This window comes from Diceros bicornis, chromosome 18, assembly GCF_020826845.1.
Source record: "Diceros bicornis minor isolate mBicDic1 chromosome 18, mDicBic1.mat.cur, whole genome shotgun sequence".
In the NCBI taxonomy this organism is placed as follows: domain Eukaryota; kingdom Metazoa; phylum Chordata; class Mammalia; order Perissodactyla; family Rhinocerotidae; genus Diceros; species Diceros bicornis.
Genome location: NC_080757.1, coordinates 27965848 through 27982783, shown reverse-complemented (window position 1 = coordinate 27982783; position 16936 = coordinate 27965848). Strand labels below are relative to the sequence as shown.

Here is a 16936-nt window from a genome sequence, read left to right as displayed (position 1 = left end):
CCTGGTGAAGTAACATCTAAGAATGAAGAGAACGAGCCAGCTATACCAGAAATAGAAGTACAAGGGTGTTATAGGTAGAACAGCCAGTGCAAAACCCCTAAGGGAGGTTTCTTGGAAATGAAAGGGACATCACTGTTCCTGAAGCGTGGTGAGTGAGGAAGAGAATGGCAAAGGTTTGGAGAAGCAATGGGAAGCTGTTTTAAGTGGGGGAGTAAAATGATTAAAAAAAAAAAGTATCATTAAGGGTTTTATAGAGGCAAATGTAGAAGTTTAGAGACCAGTTAGGAAGAGATGGTTCAACTTTTGCCTTTGTGCTAATCCACACAAAAATAAAATTAAATGAAAATAAATGTCATATTACCACACTCCCTTTAAATGTAAGGAAAATATTTCTTGTTGAGATAGTCCTTGAGACAAATGAATGATAGCTCTTCCTTGTCTTAAAGCCCAGTCAAATTTTCTCCTGGGGATTTCTGGGGAAGAGGTGCTTCAGCCAGCACAGCAAATCCTCAGACGCCTGTGGAATACCCAATGGAAACAAGTGGAATAGAGCAGATGGATGTGACAATGAGTGGAGAAGCTTCAGCACCACTTCCAATACGACAGCCGAACTCCGGGCCATACAAAAAACAGGCTTTTCCCATGATCTCCAAACGACCAGAGCACCTGCGTATGAATCTATGACAGAGCAAGGCTTTTAATGAATTTAAGGCAAAAAAGGTGGGGAGGGGATGTGTGAGCATCCTGCAAGGTGAAACAAGAAGACTCAAAATGACAGTCTTGAAAGAGTCAGTGTCATTACATAGAACACTTTGGACAGAGGAAAAATAAACATGGATTTTTAAAAATCAATCAATGGTGCAAAAAAAAAGACTTAAGCAAAATAGTATTGCCGAACTCTAAGGCACATCAATTAATTGATTCCTAGCAACATCTTCTCAACCTTATCAAGGATTTTCATGTTGATGGCTCGAAACTGACAGTATTAAGGGTAGGATGTTGCTTCTGAATCACTGTTGAGTTCTGAGTGTTGAAGAAGGGTTATCCTTTCATTAGGCAAAGTATGAAATTGCCTGTAATACTTGCAACTAAGGACAAATTAGCATGCAAGCTTGGTCAAACTTTTTCCAGCAACATGGAATCAAAGACAAAAGAAACTTATCAATTGATGTTTTACGTGCAAACAACCTGAATCTTTTTTTTATATAAATATATATTTTTCAAATAGATTTTTGATTCAGCCCATTATGGAAAACATCCCAAACTTTAAAATGCGAAATTATTGGTTGGTGTGAAGAAAGCCAGACAACTTCTGTTTCTTCTCTTGGTGAAATAATAAAAATGCAAATGAATCATTGTTAACCACAGCTGTGGCTCGTTGGAGGGATTGGGGTGGACCTGGGGTTTATTTTCAGTAACCCAGCTGCAATACCTGTCTGTAATACTAGGAAAAAAAAAAAAGAATCTATTTAATCATTTCTACTTGCAGTACTGCTATGTGCTAAGCTTAACTGGAAGCCTTGGAATGGGCATAAGTTGTATGTCCTACATTTCATCCTTGTCCTGGGCCTGCATTGCACTGGAGAAATATCACCATCTGTTTTTATACCAGTATTTGGTTCAAGACGCCAAATGTGTTCAGCCCATGGCTGAAGAAGGACGGAAGAGAGTCAGGATAAAATGCACACTGAGGGCGGCAAAGTGAGGGAGATAGGGAGATCCAGGGGAAGAGGGTGTTCCCATGATTCACTCTGTCTAGTCTCTACAGCAAATTGGTAAGGTTTTAAGTTTTACTTCTTTTTACTGCTTTTGCTGTCTACCTTCCTTACATTTTTTCCTTAACAGTTTCAAAAGGAAAAAAGGTATTTTTTTCCTCCTATACTGGGGCTACATTTCTTGATTGTAAAAATATTTGATGGCCTTTTGATGAATGTCTTCCACAGTGAATACGAAAACTTAGTGGCTTAATTTAGGAAACATGTTAACAAGACACTGTGTTTTTGAAATTGTAACAAAATCTACATAAGTAATTTACAGGTACAAAGAATAAAAATAAAGGTAACTTTACCTTTCTTAAATACTTCCTGCCTTAAAGAGAGCATTGCCATGACTTTAGCTGGTGAAAGGGTTTAATATCTGCAGAGCTTTATAAAAATATATTTCAGTGCATACTGGTATAATAGATGATCATGCAGATGCAGTTGAGTCTTATCACTTCTTTTTGTTTGTCTTTTATAATGTCTTCAGTCTGAGTGTGCAAAGGCAGTTTGTAATATTTTGCAACCCTATGATTTTTTTAAACAGATGCTGCTTGCTATGTTCTCCAAACCTTTTTGAGCCATAGGATCCAAGCCATAAAATTCTTTATGCATGTTGATTTTAGTCAGAAAAGAGCAAAGCTTTGCTTAAATGGCAAGTCAAGTGAGATGAGATGGAATCCTGACATTAAGCAAAAATAGAACCATGAAAAATGATTGGAAATATACCTTTTCAATTGTGGCAATAAATGAAAGATTTAATAACAGTTCTTCTTTGGACAGAAAGCCTTCTTTTTTTTTTTTAAATCACTCCCTCTAGACCCCCTTCTCCCTTATTGCAGCAGCCTACTGAGAACTTTATAGCTAGTAAATTAGAAGCTACAATAATAAGGGCAGAAATTGTACTTAAAGTGCAGATCTTTGTTCTCTGACAGTTTATGATGTCTGAAAAAACAGAACCCAAAAAGCTATGGTGATATGTACAGGCTCTATGTCAGACTGTCAATGGCTTGTGCTACTCTGATACTTGTTTTCAAATGTGTTTACTAACTGTAGTGTTGACTGCCTGACCAAATTCCAGTGAAATTTTACACCAAAATATTGTTCCTCAGTCCTATTGGCTAGTAACATTTGCACTGTGATTGGCTGGCTATTAACCACCCCATAGTTAAACCGTTTTCATAATTAGTACTGCCAGCAATAGTGGCAAACACTGCAACTTTTCTGCATAAAAAGCATTAATTGCACACCTACCATCCACACAAATACAGTTTTTCAAACTTAACATGAAGTGAAATAATTTCCTATGCTGTGGCAAGTTACTGAGAAATTGTATTTCATAAATGATATCCCTACTATGACTGTGAAAACATGTCAAGTGTCACTTTAGTGTCACAGACAGAAAGCACACACCTATGCAATATGGCTTACCCTATATTTATTTGTAAAAATCCAAGTATAGTTTAAAATATATGATGTCAATATTACTAGTCTTGAGTTTTTAAGAGGGTTCTTTATGATTATTCCAGGTAAGTGTATAATAAAGAGATTAAGTGCTTTTCTTTCATCACTTGATTATTTTCTTTAAAATCAGCTATTACAAGATATTTTTTTATTTTATACATGTTGTTTTTTAATTGAAATATAATCACTGAGAACTGAAGTTTACTAATTTTGATTTTATAAGGTTTATAGCATTACAGAATAAACTGGGATTTATAAACCAGCTGTGATTAACAATGTAAAGTATTAATGATTGAACCTGAACCAGATTTTTAGGAAAATTATGTTATGTCTTTTTCCCCTTTATGGTCTTAACTAGTTTGAATCCTTCAAGGATTTTTCCATACTATTTTTTGAGATAGAAGATAATTGTGGGGAGAAGAATGCATGTATGATACTCCATAAATTCAACATTCTTTAAGTAATAAATGATTATAAATAAAATGTCTTCCATATTAATATACTGAGCCTTGGATTTTTTATTTAATATAGGACCTAAAAATTTTGGTTACTCAGTTAAGTCATATGGTTCCTAGCTTCTAAGGGCTAGATCTAAGATTACTCCCATGAGAAATGTTGAATTTATGAAGACTGGATTTTGAGGCTTTGAAAAATGGTTAATTTCTCAAAAACATCAGTGTCCAAACATCTACCTTTTTTCATAGGAGTAGACACTAGCAAGTTGGACAAAACAATCAAAAGTATTTGTCACACCATGACCTGTGGTCTGTTGCTGATTGATACAAAACTTTTCTTGCGTGATTCTTAATTTACCACTACAGCACAAGTATTACCTCAGTGGATTATCTGAAGTAACATCTGAAAGATGGGTTCATCTGTGTTTGCTCTTTAAACTATTATTTTTTTTCTATCCCAAGTTGGCTTTGCATCTATCAGAGTAAATAATTTCTTCAGCTGCCTTATTAGGAGTGCTATGAGGGTAACACCTTTTCTGCTTTTCATCTTGTATTTAGTTTACTGTATTAAGTATTTGATTTCGGATTGATGAATGTAAATAGAAATTAAATACAAATTTGAATGAACATAAAACAGAAGTGATTTTTTTTATTATCCTAAGATAGGAAGAAATAACCATCAGGTGCACAAATGGTTTCAATAATTTTTTTCAATATGTCAGATGTGTTCAGGTTCTCATATTTAATAAACTGCATACATATATGAGGAATGACAACTGTAAAACTGTTTTTGCTGAGAAATTGAAGCTACATAAATATATAACAGTTTTAGTACTGATTTTATATATTAGATTTTACCCATCTGTGATTTCCAAGTTCTGTCAAATAGAATTGAATTGGTTGCTTAAAAAAAAGTTCATGTGAAAAGTTATGTGAAAGCTAGCTTCATATAAAAACATGAAGACTTTCTTGTGCTAACAATCAACAGTTCAGCCACACTTGTCAACTACATTTGATTATTTGATGTGTATGCACAAAATAATGTAGTGCACAAATCTGTTTTTTAAGTAATGTCTCAATATATCTAGTGTAGGTTGGTTGTTTTGTATAAGCCACTTTTTATTTGAGGTAATTCTATCACACTTGCCAAGATTTCCCTATAGAAGTTCTCAAACTGACTTAACTTTTTTATAAAACCTAGTAGCAATTCTTAATGCTGATAAAACAGTCTTTGAGGGTGTGATCTGAATTCACAGAATAAATGGGTTTTTGAATCCCTATTCCCCTGTTTTTGAGGTGAAGGAATAGAAGTAGAGAAATGCTTCCAGTTCATCAGCATTGTTAGTGGATGGCATAGGTCTCCTATTACATTTTCCCCCTTTTAAATTCATATGCGAACTGTTTCTTGTTCATAAAAAAAAACAACCCCACTGTCCATGGACCTCCTTTGTTATTAAACCATATTAAGAAACAAAGCTATCCATATAGCCATAGGGTAGGCCGGTATTGTAATAGGGCTGAAGTAACTCACATCGTTAGATGCCATTCTTGTGTTTTTAATAAGAAGTCAGCACATCTATCTTTTACACCCCAATTCTAATCCCAAATTGCCTTTCTCACCCATCCCCTGCTGTATACGTAAGTATTAGCTTCACCACAGCCAGGAAGGTGATTTAAGGCCAAGTAAGCTTGTTTCAACATCTGCACTGGTTCTCAAGGTAGATAATAGAGTTAAAGACTATATCATTGCTGAATGAATAGAAACAGTTGTACTTATAACCTGGCAATAGTTAGCTGGGAAAAAAGTTACAGGCTTTCTAATGTTCTTTTGTCAATAAATGACTTAACCTGTAGCTGATTGGCCATATCCTTGTTAATCCATATGCTGGCTTAGCCTTTTCTTATCAACACTGCAAATTTGTTTTCTACCTCTACCTCCTAACTTCTCCTTCCCCCTATCTTTTCCTTGTGTGCAAACTGATAGATGGTAATAGAGAAAATGGGCCGAGGCTTTGTACTCTAAACTTAGAACCAGTCCTTCAGACTTCTGTTATATACTTCCCCTTCGAGTTTTCAAGGGGAGAGAGGAAGTGCCTCACTCCTTTTTCCACCACCCTGCACAAATACCTAGAGGCAAACAAACCACACTATCCAAAGCTTTTGGTTGCCTCTGAGTGCAAGCTTTAATTTCCCAAGTAATGGTGATTCAAGCATAAGATTCCAAAACTTCTGGAGAAGACTCGTTATAAGGGGAATTCTTTTCTAAGAGTTTGAGTTGGTCTTGTCATACTATTCAAATCATCAGTGAAGCCAGCTGTTTGTAATCCATGTGAATTATTTTAATAGTTACTTCAAGATAGTCCATGGCACTATACAAAAAGCAAGATCATGAACGTTAAAGCTGACAGCAGAATTGTACTATAAGGTCCACAAACACAATGAATTTAAATCATCTATTTTCATTGATTCCTAATCATAGTACAGAGAATAATAGAATACTAAAATATATCATCCTCAGTAAATTAATCTTCACTTAGAAAATCTGATTGTTACAGGTAAAATATAGCATTTAGAACTTTCATTTAAAAATACAAATTTTAAGAATGGCAATTATAAAAGTCAATGCTAAAGAAAATTCTACTTTCAGATTTTGTGTATCTTAAAATACTATGAAAAATATTCTTTATTCTAAAAACAATGTCAGGAAAGAATACCTGAGTTCCTCTGAAACCACTAGTTCTAGTTATCCAATTGCTATTTTGGTAGCATTAACCAGAAACACATTTACAATTTAACACTGCAATGACCTGTCAAATAGGATAGAATAAATGTTGCATATGCATTAGGTTGAACATTACTTATATATTTTTTTAAACACAGGATTCTTTCATTTAATCTTTTGATAAATTGGACTACACTCTTAAGTCTTATTATATATTCTAAAACCATTTGGAAACATTTTCTTTAACTTCTAGCACTGAAAATCCATTCTAATATCTTTATCAATAATCACTATAACCAAAAGAAATTAGTGTTTTGTGGTCTTAATAGTTTATACAGCTTAATATATTTGAAGGTGTGATGAAGTAGCTCCATCTTTCCATTTGTTTATATGGTCTGAAATCACAGTTCTGCACAGCGGACATGTTTTCTCTCTGTTAAACCATAAAGTAATGCACTCTTCACAAAATATATGCTGTAAGGGAATTAAGAACTAGATTTTATACTTGGTAACATTTTAATTTTAAATTCATCACATTGCAGAGAATCATACTCTTTAGAGCTGAAAGGGATTTGGAAATCACTAATCCCTTCATTTTACAAATGAGAAAACAAAGTATGACATTCAGGAACACAAAGAGTGGTGTTAGTGGTAGAGCCACTAGTGTTCTTTTGACTGTGCTATCTGTTTAACCACTTTTAATAAAATATAAGCTCTCCCTAGGTGATAACTTTAAGATCAAGTATAATGGCTTAATAGTCTTTGAGAGTAACTGCCATAAAGTCTACGAAAGGGCATTATATAATTCAATAACAAATGCTGGTATTCTAAAAGATTAGTATCTAACTATTAAAAATAGCCTGTTTTCCAATCACTTTGGTATCCAATCTGCCATTTGAAATTTTTCCCCATCATACACTCTGCATAAATATCATTAGAACATAAGAGACAAGATTTAGCTAATCTACCAAGTCCCTAAATCACAAATAAGAAATTACTAGTATATGCCCTGAATGCTACTTTCTGCTAAACATTATAGATTTTTTTTCCTTATAACCAACATAAATGTGACTTCTGCGAGTCAGGGAGAAGTGTTGTATTTACGTTGCTTAAAAATATAATTACCTGACAGGTGAGAAGAATTGGCTTTTGAAATTCAGCTTGACATATTGAACAAATATCATCCACATCTGAACACTGTCTCTTGCTGGCAGCCACTCCGTAAGTCTATGAAGATAATAAGTTCTGTTCATCTACAAATTTCTTTCTTTCCTGTTCTTCAAATACATAGGTGATGCTGTATTTCTCAAATCTCCCTGGAACCAGGCATTTGAAAACTCTCCCAAAGGATACAAACATTTCAAAGCTCAACTACATATGCAGAACCACGTTTTGATGGACTGCATCAAGGTGAACTCACTAAATAATACATAATAGGATCTTGGAAGATTATTAGATTCACTAGATTCCTAAATAATGATAGTGTTTCAAATTTAGCTGGCTTAAGAGACTAAGCAATCTGAAATATAACTAGTATTATAAAATCTATATTCATGTATTATATGACCTAGTATTGTCAAATTAAGCCCATTTATTACCTATGGCAGTGGTTCAAAAAAGTCAATCCAGAGCTTGGCTGGCTGAATGTAACTGATGTGGAGAAACTGCTTTAAAAATAGATTGCTGTGCTCCACACTGGAGATTGAGTCAATAGGTCCAGACACACTGGGATGTGACCCAGGAATCAGTAATTTTTGAAAGCTCTCCAGGTGAGTGCAATGTGACAAGGGTTTGGGGACCACTGAATAGTGTCCTGCCACTAAATCTAAAAATAATTTTAATTATCCTTAACTATCACAAAAGTCAGAGCATTTAGTACTAGGAAAGAATGATAAACAAGATTTTACAAAAGAACTGCAGTTGCAAAACGTAACTTGGGTAGAGTTACACTGTCAAAACTAACTGAACAATAATGCAATTCTTTGAATTTCCTTTTCCTCGAAAGTCCTAAAAAAAAGTTTCTGATCTAAGATCTTAATAACTTCCTCACCAAAATCAGGAGAATTTTGTCATTAACTAGATGTGACAAAATATTATAAATTAGATCAGCTTTCTGTAGAAATGATGGGGAAAAGGTGGCTGAAGAGAAGTAAGAACACCCAAGTTCAGGGCTGGCCCCGTAGTTTAGCAGTTAAGTGCTCGCGCTCCGCTGCTGGCGGCCCGGGTTCGGATCCCGGGCGCGCACTGATGCACCGCTTCTCCGGCCATGCTGAGGCCATGTCCCACATACAGCAACTAGAAGGATGTGCAGCTATGACATACAACTATCTACTGGGCATTTGGGGGGAAAATAAATAAATAAATAAAATCTTTAAAAAAAAAAAAGAACACCCAAGTTCAGTCATGGTAATGACAGCAAAGCATGACTTGACTCAACACCCTGAAGCTATGATCTAAACTTCTTGTACTAAATATCAAGGGTTAACAAAATCAAACTAAGACTCAATGGATAAAAATATAAAAAGATTTTTTGAGACTAGTGATGTTCAAGATTCCAGAACCAAATCGGGATACTGATGGATGATCTTGGTGCTGATTTCCCTTCATTAAAGTGTTATTTAGCAGAGTACACTGCAGATACTTATGATGACAAGCTTTTAAAACAGTACTTTTGTCTAGCATTTTGCACACTCCCTTCAGGTGAAGACTTATCCTGATGGTGACTGCCTGGCAAAGTTAAGGGACATGTATATACACGTCAAGGCTAGGTATATATTCCTGAGAGACTCAGCAATAAATCAAAGAGTGTTGATGACTGTGATCTTCTCTCTCTGCCTCACAGAGAAAGAATATCAAAGTATTTTAGCACAAGCCTTACTAGATTAATGCTGATTATCACATAATAAATTGAATAAACTTGACCAAAGCTGACTCTCAATTTTATTATGTCTTGTCTAAAGAAGTCTGAATAGGATGAAGCAAAACTTGTTACTACGTTACTAACTCTATCTTAGGGAAAGGGTGCCCTGGCCAGTTAGTTTGGTCCACTTTAGATATAATCCTTTTTTTTTTGCATACAGACATTATTGGTATTCTTGTCAGATCCTGTGAGTTCTGACCAAGTAATTGTTTAAGTACCAAATGGACTGCAAAATTGAGGATCAAACTCTGATATCTGGTGGCCACACCTAAGTACTAAGAACCTTTGAGGCTACTAAATAGCAAATGAGCTGATGATACCCTTTCTCTGCAGTTTGTAACATCAGCAGAATCACATAATAATCAAGTTTATAACTGACATTGGAGCCTCAATTTATTGTTAAATTCCATGCCATGAACTTACTTATGCATAAAGAATTGAGTATGGGTGAGGAAGTTTTTCCAGTAAGAAAATTTCAAGAGAGATAATTTTTGGTAATGAGCTTTCTTCATATAAATAAATTACAGTGGAAGCACTTTCATAGAAGCTGAATAATAAGTTAATAGATATACACCAAGCTACCATTTGTGGATTAAAAAAAAGAAGAGAAACAAAAGTTCATGATAAGATTTTTTTTTTTTTTGCTGAGGAAGATTGGCCTTGAGCTACCATCTCTTGCCAATCTTCCTCTTTTTGCTGAGGAAGATTGGCTCTGAGCTCACATCTGTGCCAATCCTCTTCTATTTTATATGTTTGATGCTGCCACAGCATGGCTTGATGAGTGATGTGTTGGTCCGTGCCCAGGATTTGAACCTGTGAACTCCGAGCCGCTGAAGCAGAGCGCACGAACTTAACCACTACGCCACCGGCTGGCCCCCATGTCAAGATTTTTAAGGGAATGTTTATAAACTCTTAAGAATGTCAAGTGATTTGGAGGGGCAAGAAGCACATTCAAATACGTAAGCACTGCATCAACTATCAGGGAGGTGGCTGGCAATGTGCAAGAAACTGATCATTGAAATAAAACTCCAAAATCATTATCAGAGCCCTAAGTGCCAAAGTACTAGAAAAGTTTAAAAAAATCAAGTAATTATGAAATCAACACTTGTAAAATTACTGAAATAAAACAATTTTTATAATGAAGAAAGAGAGGTAAAAAAGTGTTTTTTCTTAACTCATAAAAAGTACTTACTGGTCGTGTAAAAAATATTCTCAAAACCCGTTTGAAAGTTCTTAGATGTCCAAAAAAGTCCAAAAGCTGAAAGAGGAAATAAATGAGAGAATTCATTAATTCAAAGAGCCCTATCTGCTAAACCTAGAGATCAAAGCTAAAATCCCACATCATCAAATACTGATGTTAACTTAATGCTTATTGCATATTACAACTAATCATTTCATTTTATTTAAAGTCTAATTATGGAATATTTTAATTTATAGATTTCAGCCAACTCTTAACCAAAATGAAGTATATTTGAATACCGAGAGTTACAATTTGGTCAAGACAAATATAAACTTATGTATGTAAAAGACAAGGCAATTTTACCTGGTTCACATGTTCTTAACATATTTAGATTTTAAAGTTTCATAAGTAATTAAGTTGAGGGGAGCAGGCATAGAGGCAACAGAACAAGATACTCCACTAGTTTGGGAATTAAATATGTATGACAGACGCTATTGTTGGGGATGGGTATGTTCTATTCTACTTGTCCTCCCGCCTCCCCACCTTTAGATAATCCATGCTTTGTGGAGGTCCAATCCCCTAATAAAATCTGAGAACCACTGGATTAAAATAAAGATATATATTTCTGTTTCTCCATTTCTAAGTAGATAGAGAACCTGCCATTACTTCAAACTAGTGATATGAAGATAAACTATAAAACAGTTAAAGAGAAAAGCAGTGGTATATAAAATCTGTAATCATCATCATATGAATCATTATGCATGACAAGATTTATAATGTTACCTACTTTTAGTATGAGGTAGAGTAAAGCCAGCAATATCCCAAGACTCCATCTAGTTACATTACCAAACTCCCCATAGCTTATAAGGTAACGAAACCAAACTGGTATGGGAACAAAAGTTCGGTAGTACTGACATAATTCTTCTAAAAGCATATACCAGTAACCCTAAAAAGGAAGGGAAAAGAAAACAAACAGAGCTACCCAAGCTATTTACATACACAGCACAAAACTTCATATTGGATGAAGAACATCCTAAGTGTATGAATAACACATGACTATAAAATTATTCTCCATAACAATAATGGTCTTTGCATATTACAGAGTGGTTTGTTTTCACAGAATTCCTAAGAATGACAAAGTGAAAATGTTTTATGTATACTACAAGTAAAACATATATGTTTGTTTTTGCTGATTATAAAAATTTAAAGTTTTTATTGAACACGGGAAAAACACTGAATAACTGCAGACAGTTGGTTATCACTTACCAGTTGATAATACCCTGGAGGAGAACAGAAGTACAAATCTAAATAATATTTTTCCATATAACGTGGGGACTGATTTTTTTTTAATTTAATTAATTAATTAATTAATTTTTGTGAGCAAGAACAGCCCTGAGCTAACATCTGTGCTAATCCTCCTCTTTTTTTTGCTGAGGAAGACCGGCTCTGAGCTAACATCTATTGCCAATCCTCCTCCTTTTTGTTCCCCAAAGCCCCAGTAGATAGTTGTATGTCATAGCTGTACATCCTTCTAGTTGCTGTATGTGGGACGCAGCCTCAGCATGGCCGGAGAAGCGGTGCGTCAGTGGGCACCCGGGATCCGAACCCAGGCCGCCAGTAGCGGAGTGCACGCACTTAACTGCTAAGCCACAGGGTTGGCCCAGGGGACTGATTTTTAGATTGTTCTGAAGCAAATATAATTCTGATTTTATTGGAATAGATTAACTTCAAGTTGCCAGTTTAAAATAATAAAATTAGGTTATTTAGAAAACTGAAAAATTATAAAAGGAGTCATTTAAACAAAAACTAAATAGCATTAATGTGGTTAGCTAACATTGTCCAATAAAACATGTTAGTTTCTTACCTTGGATTTAAAAGGCATGATGAAAGAAGGCACCAATAAAATAAGGCATTTTAAGCCCATGAAGAGGAATTTCAGAATGAAGTCTGTAATTCCAACAATCCAGAGTACTTCCCAGAAGCTTGAATAGTCCAAAGTAGGATTCAAAAAAATTAAGCTACCAAGAGAAAAACATCAAAACTTACCAGAGCAACACATAAAGGTAAAGTATTGATAGGGGTTTTAAATTTGCTACCAGATATTTTACTTTAATTTGATGTGTAGAAACTATGAATTTGGCAAGATGTTAGAGTTCATGTAAACAGAATGGAAGACCATTTTGCTTATTTTAAAGAGACTTTTTAAATGTTTGAATTTCAAATCTTTCCTCCGTAGAATAAAGAAAAAGAACAGTCTTTTCAGAACATTTCCATCTGACATGGAAATTTAGCAACTACTGTCCTTCAGCAAGTCTTCTCCTTACTTCTAGAAACAAAGATCCAGTGTTCTCATTACACACACACAAGCTAACTAAGGGAGGTGATGGCTATGTTAATTAGCTTGATTGTGGTAATCATTTCACACTGTATATCAAAACATCACATGTACATCTTAAATATATACAATTTTTATTTATCAAAAATCAAAATTAAAAAACAATAAAAGACCACCACCAACAACCTAATGGTATTTAATAATGATTGATTATATAAGTAAAAATTTAAGTAGCAAAAATTAAATATTTATTGAGCACCTGTTTTGAGCCAAGGCACTGGGTATACAAATCTGAATAAGTCACTTAGAGCTCTAAATCTTGGAATAAGACAGATAGGTAAAAATTGAACTCTAACAATAATAAGTATGTACAAGTAAGATAAATGCGAAGTGCTATGAAATATATGATTACATAAAAAATGTGATTGTGTACTTGGACCTCTAATTACCTGTAATAAAGTGACTGAGAATGAAAGGTGTAATATAAAAGAACAGAAGATCCTGCTAAGAATACCAGTAACCAAGCACACTGAATCTTTGAGCACCTTTCCTGAAAAATAAACAATTTTATAATTTGTTATTTTGAATTATGCCAGAATTTTAAGTATCATTAAACTATTTTACTTTAATGACTAATTTAACTTAAAACGTTTTAATAGATGAATCTTAATAAAAACATAGAATACGTGTTAAATTGTACATCATCACACTCTATTTTATGTATCTTTAGTAAACCCAACTCAAACAAATTTTTAAAATACAAATTTCTTCATTGTATAAAAACATTATCTATGTTTCAAAGAAGCCAAATCTTCTACAAGCTGACATAAAGGACCTACCCAAATGCAAACTTCACCTCTGCAGCTCCCTATTTTTGCCTCCCTGGCAAAATCATTTTAAAAAATGCATTTCAGTTATCAGAGTTTATAAGTATAATTTTTAAAATTCTCAGACCATTCAATAAGAATTTAATAAGGTAAGTTGTTTTTAATTTCACTTAAAGTTTTAATTACTAGTTTTCAATTGAAAGTCTTACTAGTTTTAAAGCCTGAATTAAATTTTTATGGTTTGATAGGTTCTAACTACAAATTTCCAGGTCAGAATGCATGATTCTTTACACAGCTATAGCCCTTTAAAGTTGCTTGAAGGAGAAATTTTATAAACTAATCCTGTTTTCCCCAATAATTTGTATGAATAGGACTCTTATAACTTATGTAAAAACTTCTTGGGTTTAATGTTTTTTAAATAAGAGAGCTCTAAATAGTTCAATATCCATTTAGTCAATGTATATTTTTTAAAACTATTTTAAATCTTACAGTGTAACAGCTGAAGTTTTTAATGATTATATTACTTAGTATGGTCAAATTAACTGATAAAACATGAAGGCACTTGACAAATCAGATCAAATAGTGCATTCTCAATGTTTTAATCCTTCTGTCTAGTTTTTCTTTATCAGGAACCCGACATACAAAGAAAATAAGGTGAAACAATCAGCATTAGGACAGATCATTTATTCTAGGTCATTTAGGTAATAAAATTTAATATATCATGAATGTTACAATATATATACTTAAATAATTGTCAAACTATCTCAATTCCTATTTCTCTCAAAAGTGAGTATATAATTCTACAGAGAGAAACATTTAATGACTTTTTAGTTGTTTATTATACTTACTCTTAGAAAAACCTGATTTACAATGCTTTTGTTTGCATACATAAAAGTTGTAAGCAGCCCAATTCCAAGAGAAATTCCTGTTAGAAAATAAGTTCTAGTTAATTGAAAGAAAAAAAATCAAAGACCTAACATAATGACATAAATTTAAAGGAAATATATACAATTTTAAAAGCTAACAGAAAATAAGTAACTGAAATACACAGGTTAAAGTAGATTACCAAAAAAGAAATAAAATTAACTGAATTTACAAATGAAACTCAATGTTTTATTATACTCTACCTGTTATATGCTGCATAATAAGTTTGACACCCAGAATTAAAATATATGGAAGACTTTTTTGCAACCACTTGAAGAGATACCGGAATTCTGAGAAGGAGCTACCACCATGATCTCCAGACTCCGTGGCAGGATCATCAGGCTGCCTTGCTTCATTGTGGGAGTGACTTCGTAAGCGACTATGTACACATCCATGGGTACGGCTATGGACACCTGACCTTATATTTCTGGAGCTTGGATTTTCAGCACATTCTTTAGGTATGGAGTTTATCTGAATATGAACATCTCCAGAATGAAGACAAGAATTTTCTCCTGTCAATCTTGTATGGACACACTGGGAGGCTGAGGCATCCTCACTGCCTGCAGCTCCTGGAGGACTGTGCAGTTGGCTACAGTTGGCTTGCATGACCTTTGAATACTTTTTCTGTGATCCAGATTTCTTTGCTTCAGGGCTCTGTCTCCTAAAAATCGAAGAGCAGAAAATATTCTAAGTAAATAGTTAAATACAGGCAATATATTGCTCACTAGGAATCCTTTATTCACTAAAGGAGAGGCTGATAATCACAGATGAATTATTTTCAGGTTATCTATCACTTGTACTGGACTCCTTCCTCCTCCCTTAATGCCAAGGTTCTGCTGCCCTACACAAACTATCTTTTAGGGAACATAATGCTACAAAAAAAAAAAACAACAACAAAACTGAGCTTCTGATGCCTCCGGTTCTCTAATGACAGAAGGAATCAGCAAAATAGTCAAAGTATGGGTGCCTAGCAGATGACAATAATGTGAGTACTAGTACTCATTCATACTTCAATACATTTATTCTGCCCAACTGAAGCAGTTTCATCTCTGATTTAGACTGTACATTTCATAAGAGTGAGTCAGTATTTTTTAATGCTTGGTAAGGCTAGGAAGAAAAAAACATTAAATCTTAATGCCTTATTATGTATCATCATGGAGAACTAATAATAAATATTTCACTTAAGTGACCTACAAATTTCGTTTTATGCTGGAACAGCTTTCCCAAAGCTAATAAAAAGGTTTCCAATAATTAATACCAGGAGTATTACCTCCTCCCAAAAAAGAATGTTACCTAAATACCTTTAACATAGGGAAATTCGAGGAGTCACCACGTAATTGCTAGGTGATTCTCTAGTCTGAATAAGGATAGTTACATAGTCTGCCCATTAACAATGCCACCATCGGTTGCGGAGGGAGGTCAGAAAAGAGGATACTGGCAGGGAAAGATCCCTAAATGACCGGTGTGGGCGGCCGTCAAGGATGCCAGAGTCAGAATCCCAGCTGAGAAAACGCAGACCTTATCCCAGATTGCCATTTCTGTGGGAGGAAGCTAAGGTTAACATCAGGGCATGTTCTGTGTCATTCTATTTCACGCCTAGGTTTGAATTTTTTTTTTTCAGTGACTGTACGGCGGTTTGGTTTTTAGTGCCTTTCAATTAAAGGCTTTCACCGATGCTCCGACGCCACGGGTGCTACGTATTTCCTCAAACCTCTGAAGACGGATGTGGTACGGGACGTTTCAGTATCTTTTCCATAAATTAAAATATAGAACCCTCCCACTTTCCTCCATGCACGAACAAGAAAGGGGAGAAAAAAGGGAGAAAAGTAAACGCAAACAACTCTTCCGGAACCCCTAGGACAGTTTTCCTCCCACGTTCGAGCTTCGAGTGCCTCAGTTCTTCTCCCCAGAGCCCATTCGCCGCGGCCCCTCGCCTCCTCCGCCCGCTTTCCCCAGGCCTGACCTCTCATGACGATGAGCGGACCGACGCCTCGGCAGAGACTGCAGGAACAGCGAGCGACGGCACCACAAGGCCTGCAGTCAGGGCCATCACCTTCAAATCCCACTACCGGCAACTCCAGCCCAGCCTGGTGGTGGGGGCGGCGGCGGGGGCGGCGCGCGCGCTCCCCGGACGTCCTCACGCGCGCGTGCCCGCCCCCGCGCGACGCCCCGAGGGATGGGCTGCGACGAGGGTGCCCGGCGCGCGCGAGGCCGCCTGGGGGTGTTGGCTGTGGAAGGGAGTGGGCTGCGCCTGAGAACGGCCTGCTGGCGTCTGCAGTAAACAATAAACCGCCGTCACGTATGTGCGTATATACGTGTAATCCGCCACACGCCTCAGAGATCTGAACGTTT

General features: G+C 35.4%; 2 protein-coding genes across 8 annotated transcripts in view; one reads left to right on the top strand and one right to left on the bottom strand.

Moving 5' to 3' along the window:
- RPS6KB1 (ribosomal protein S6 kinase B1) overlaps positions 1 to 16553 on the top strand; it is a 53135-nt gene extending 36582 nt beyond the window's left edge. For 3 of the 6 annotated variants that reach the window (XM_058560497.1, XM_058560496.1, XM_058560499.1), the window contains exon 15: positions 447 to 4446. In XM_058560497.1, the coding sequence (XP_058416480.1) occupies positions 447 to 684 (238 nt within the window). In that variant the 3' untranslated portion in view covers positions 685 to 4446. Of the gene's footprint in view, positions 1 to 428; positions 4447 to 16205 lie in introns of those variants that run through there. The other 3 variants (XM_058560500.1, XM_058560501.1, XM_058560502.1) reach the window with 3 other exon arrangements.
- RNFT1 (ring finger protein, transmembrane 1) lies at positions 5992 to 16637 on the bottom strand. Of its 2 annotated transcripts, XM_058560510.1 has the most exons (9): positions 16548 to 16637; positions 14788 to 15245; positions 14509 to 14585; positions 13283 to 13383; positions 12363 to 12516; positions 11286 to 11444; positions 10511 to 10576; positions 7524 to 7625; positions 5992 to 6872 (listed from the first exon to the last, which is right to left on the bottom strand). In XM_058560510.1, exons 2-9 carry the CDS (start codon positions 15188 to 15190, stop codon positions 6738 to 6740), a joined length of 1197 nt encoding a protein of 398 aa, XP_058416493.1. In that variant the 5' UTR covers positions 15191 to 15245; positions 16548 to 16637; the 3' UTR covers positions 5992 to 6737. The 2 variants fall into 2 exon arrangements, with proteins under 2 accessions (XP_058416493.1, XP_058416494.1); XM_058560511.1 differs by lacking the exon at positions 11286 to 11444.
- Positions 16638 to 16936: the final 299 nt, after the last annotated feature.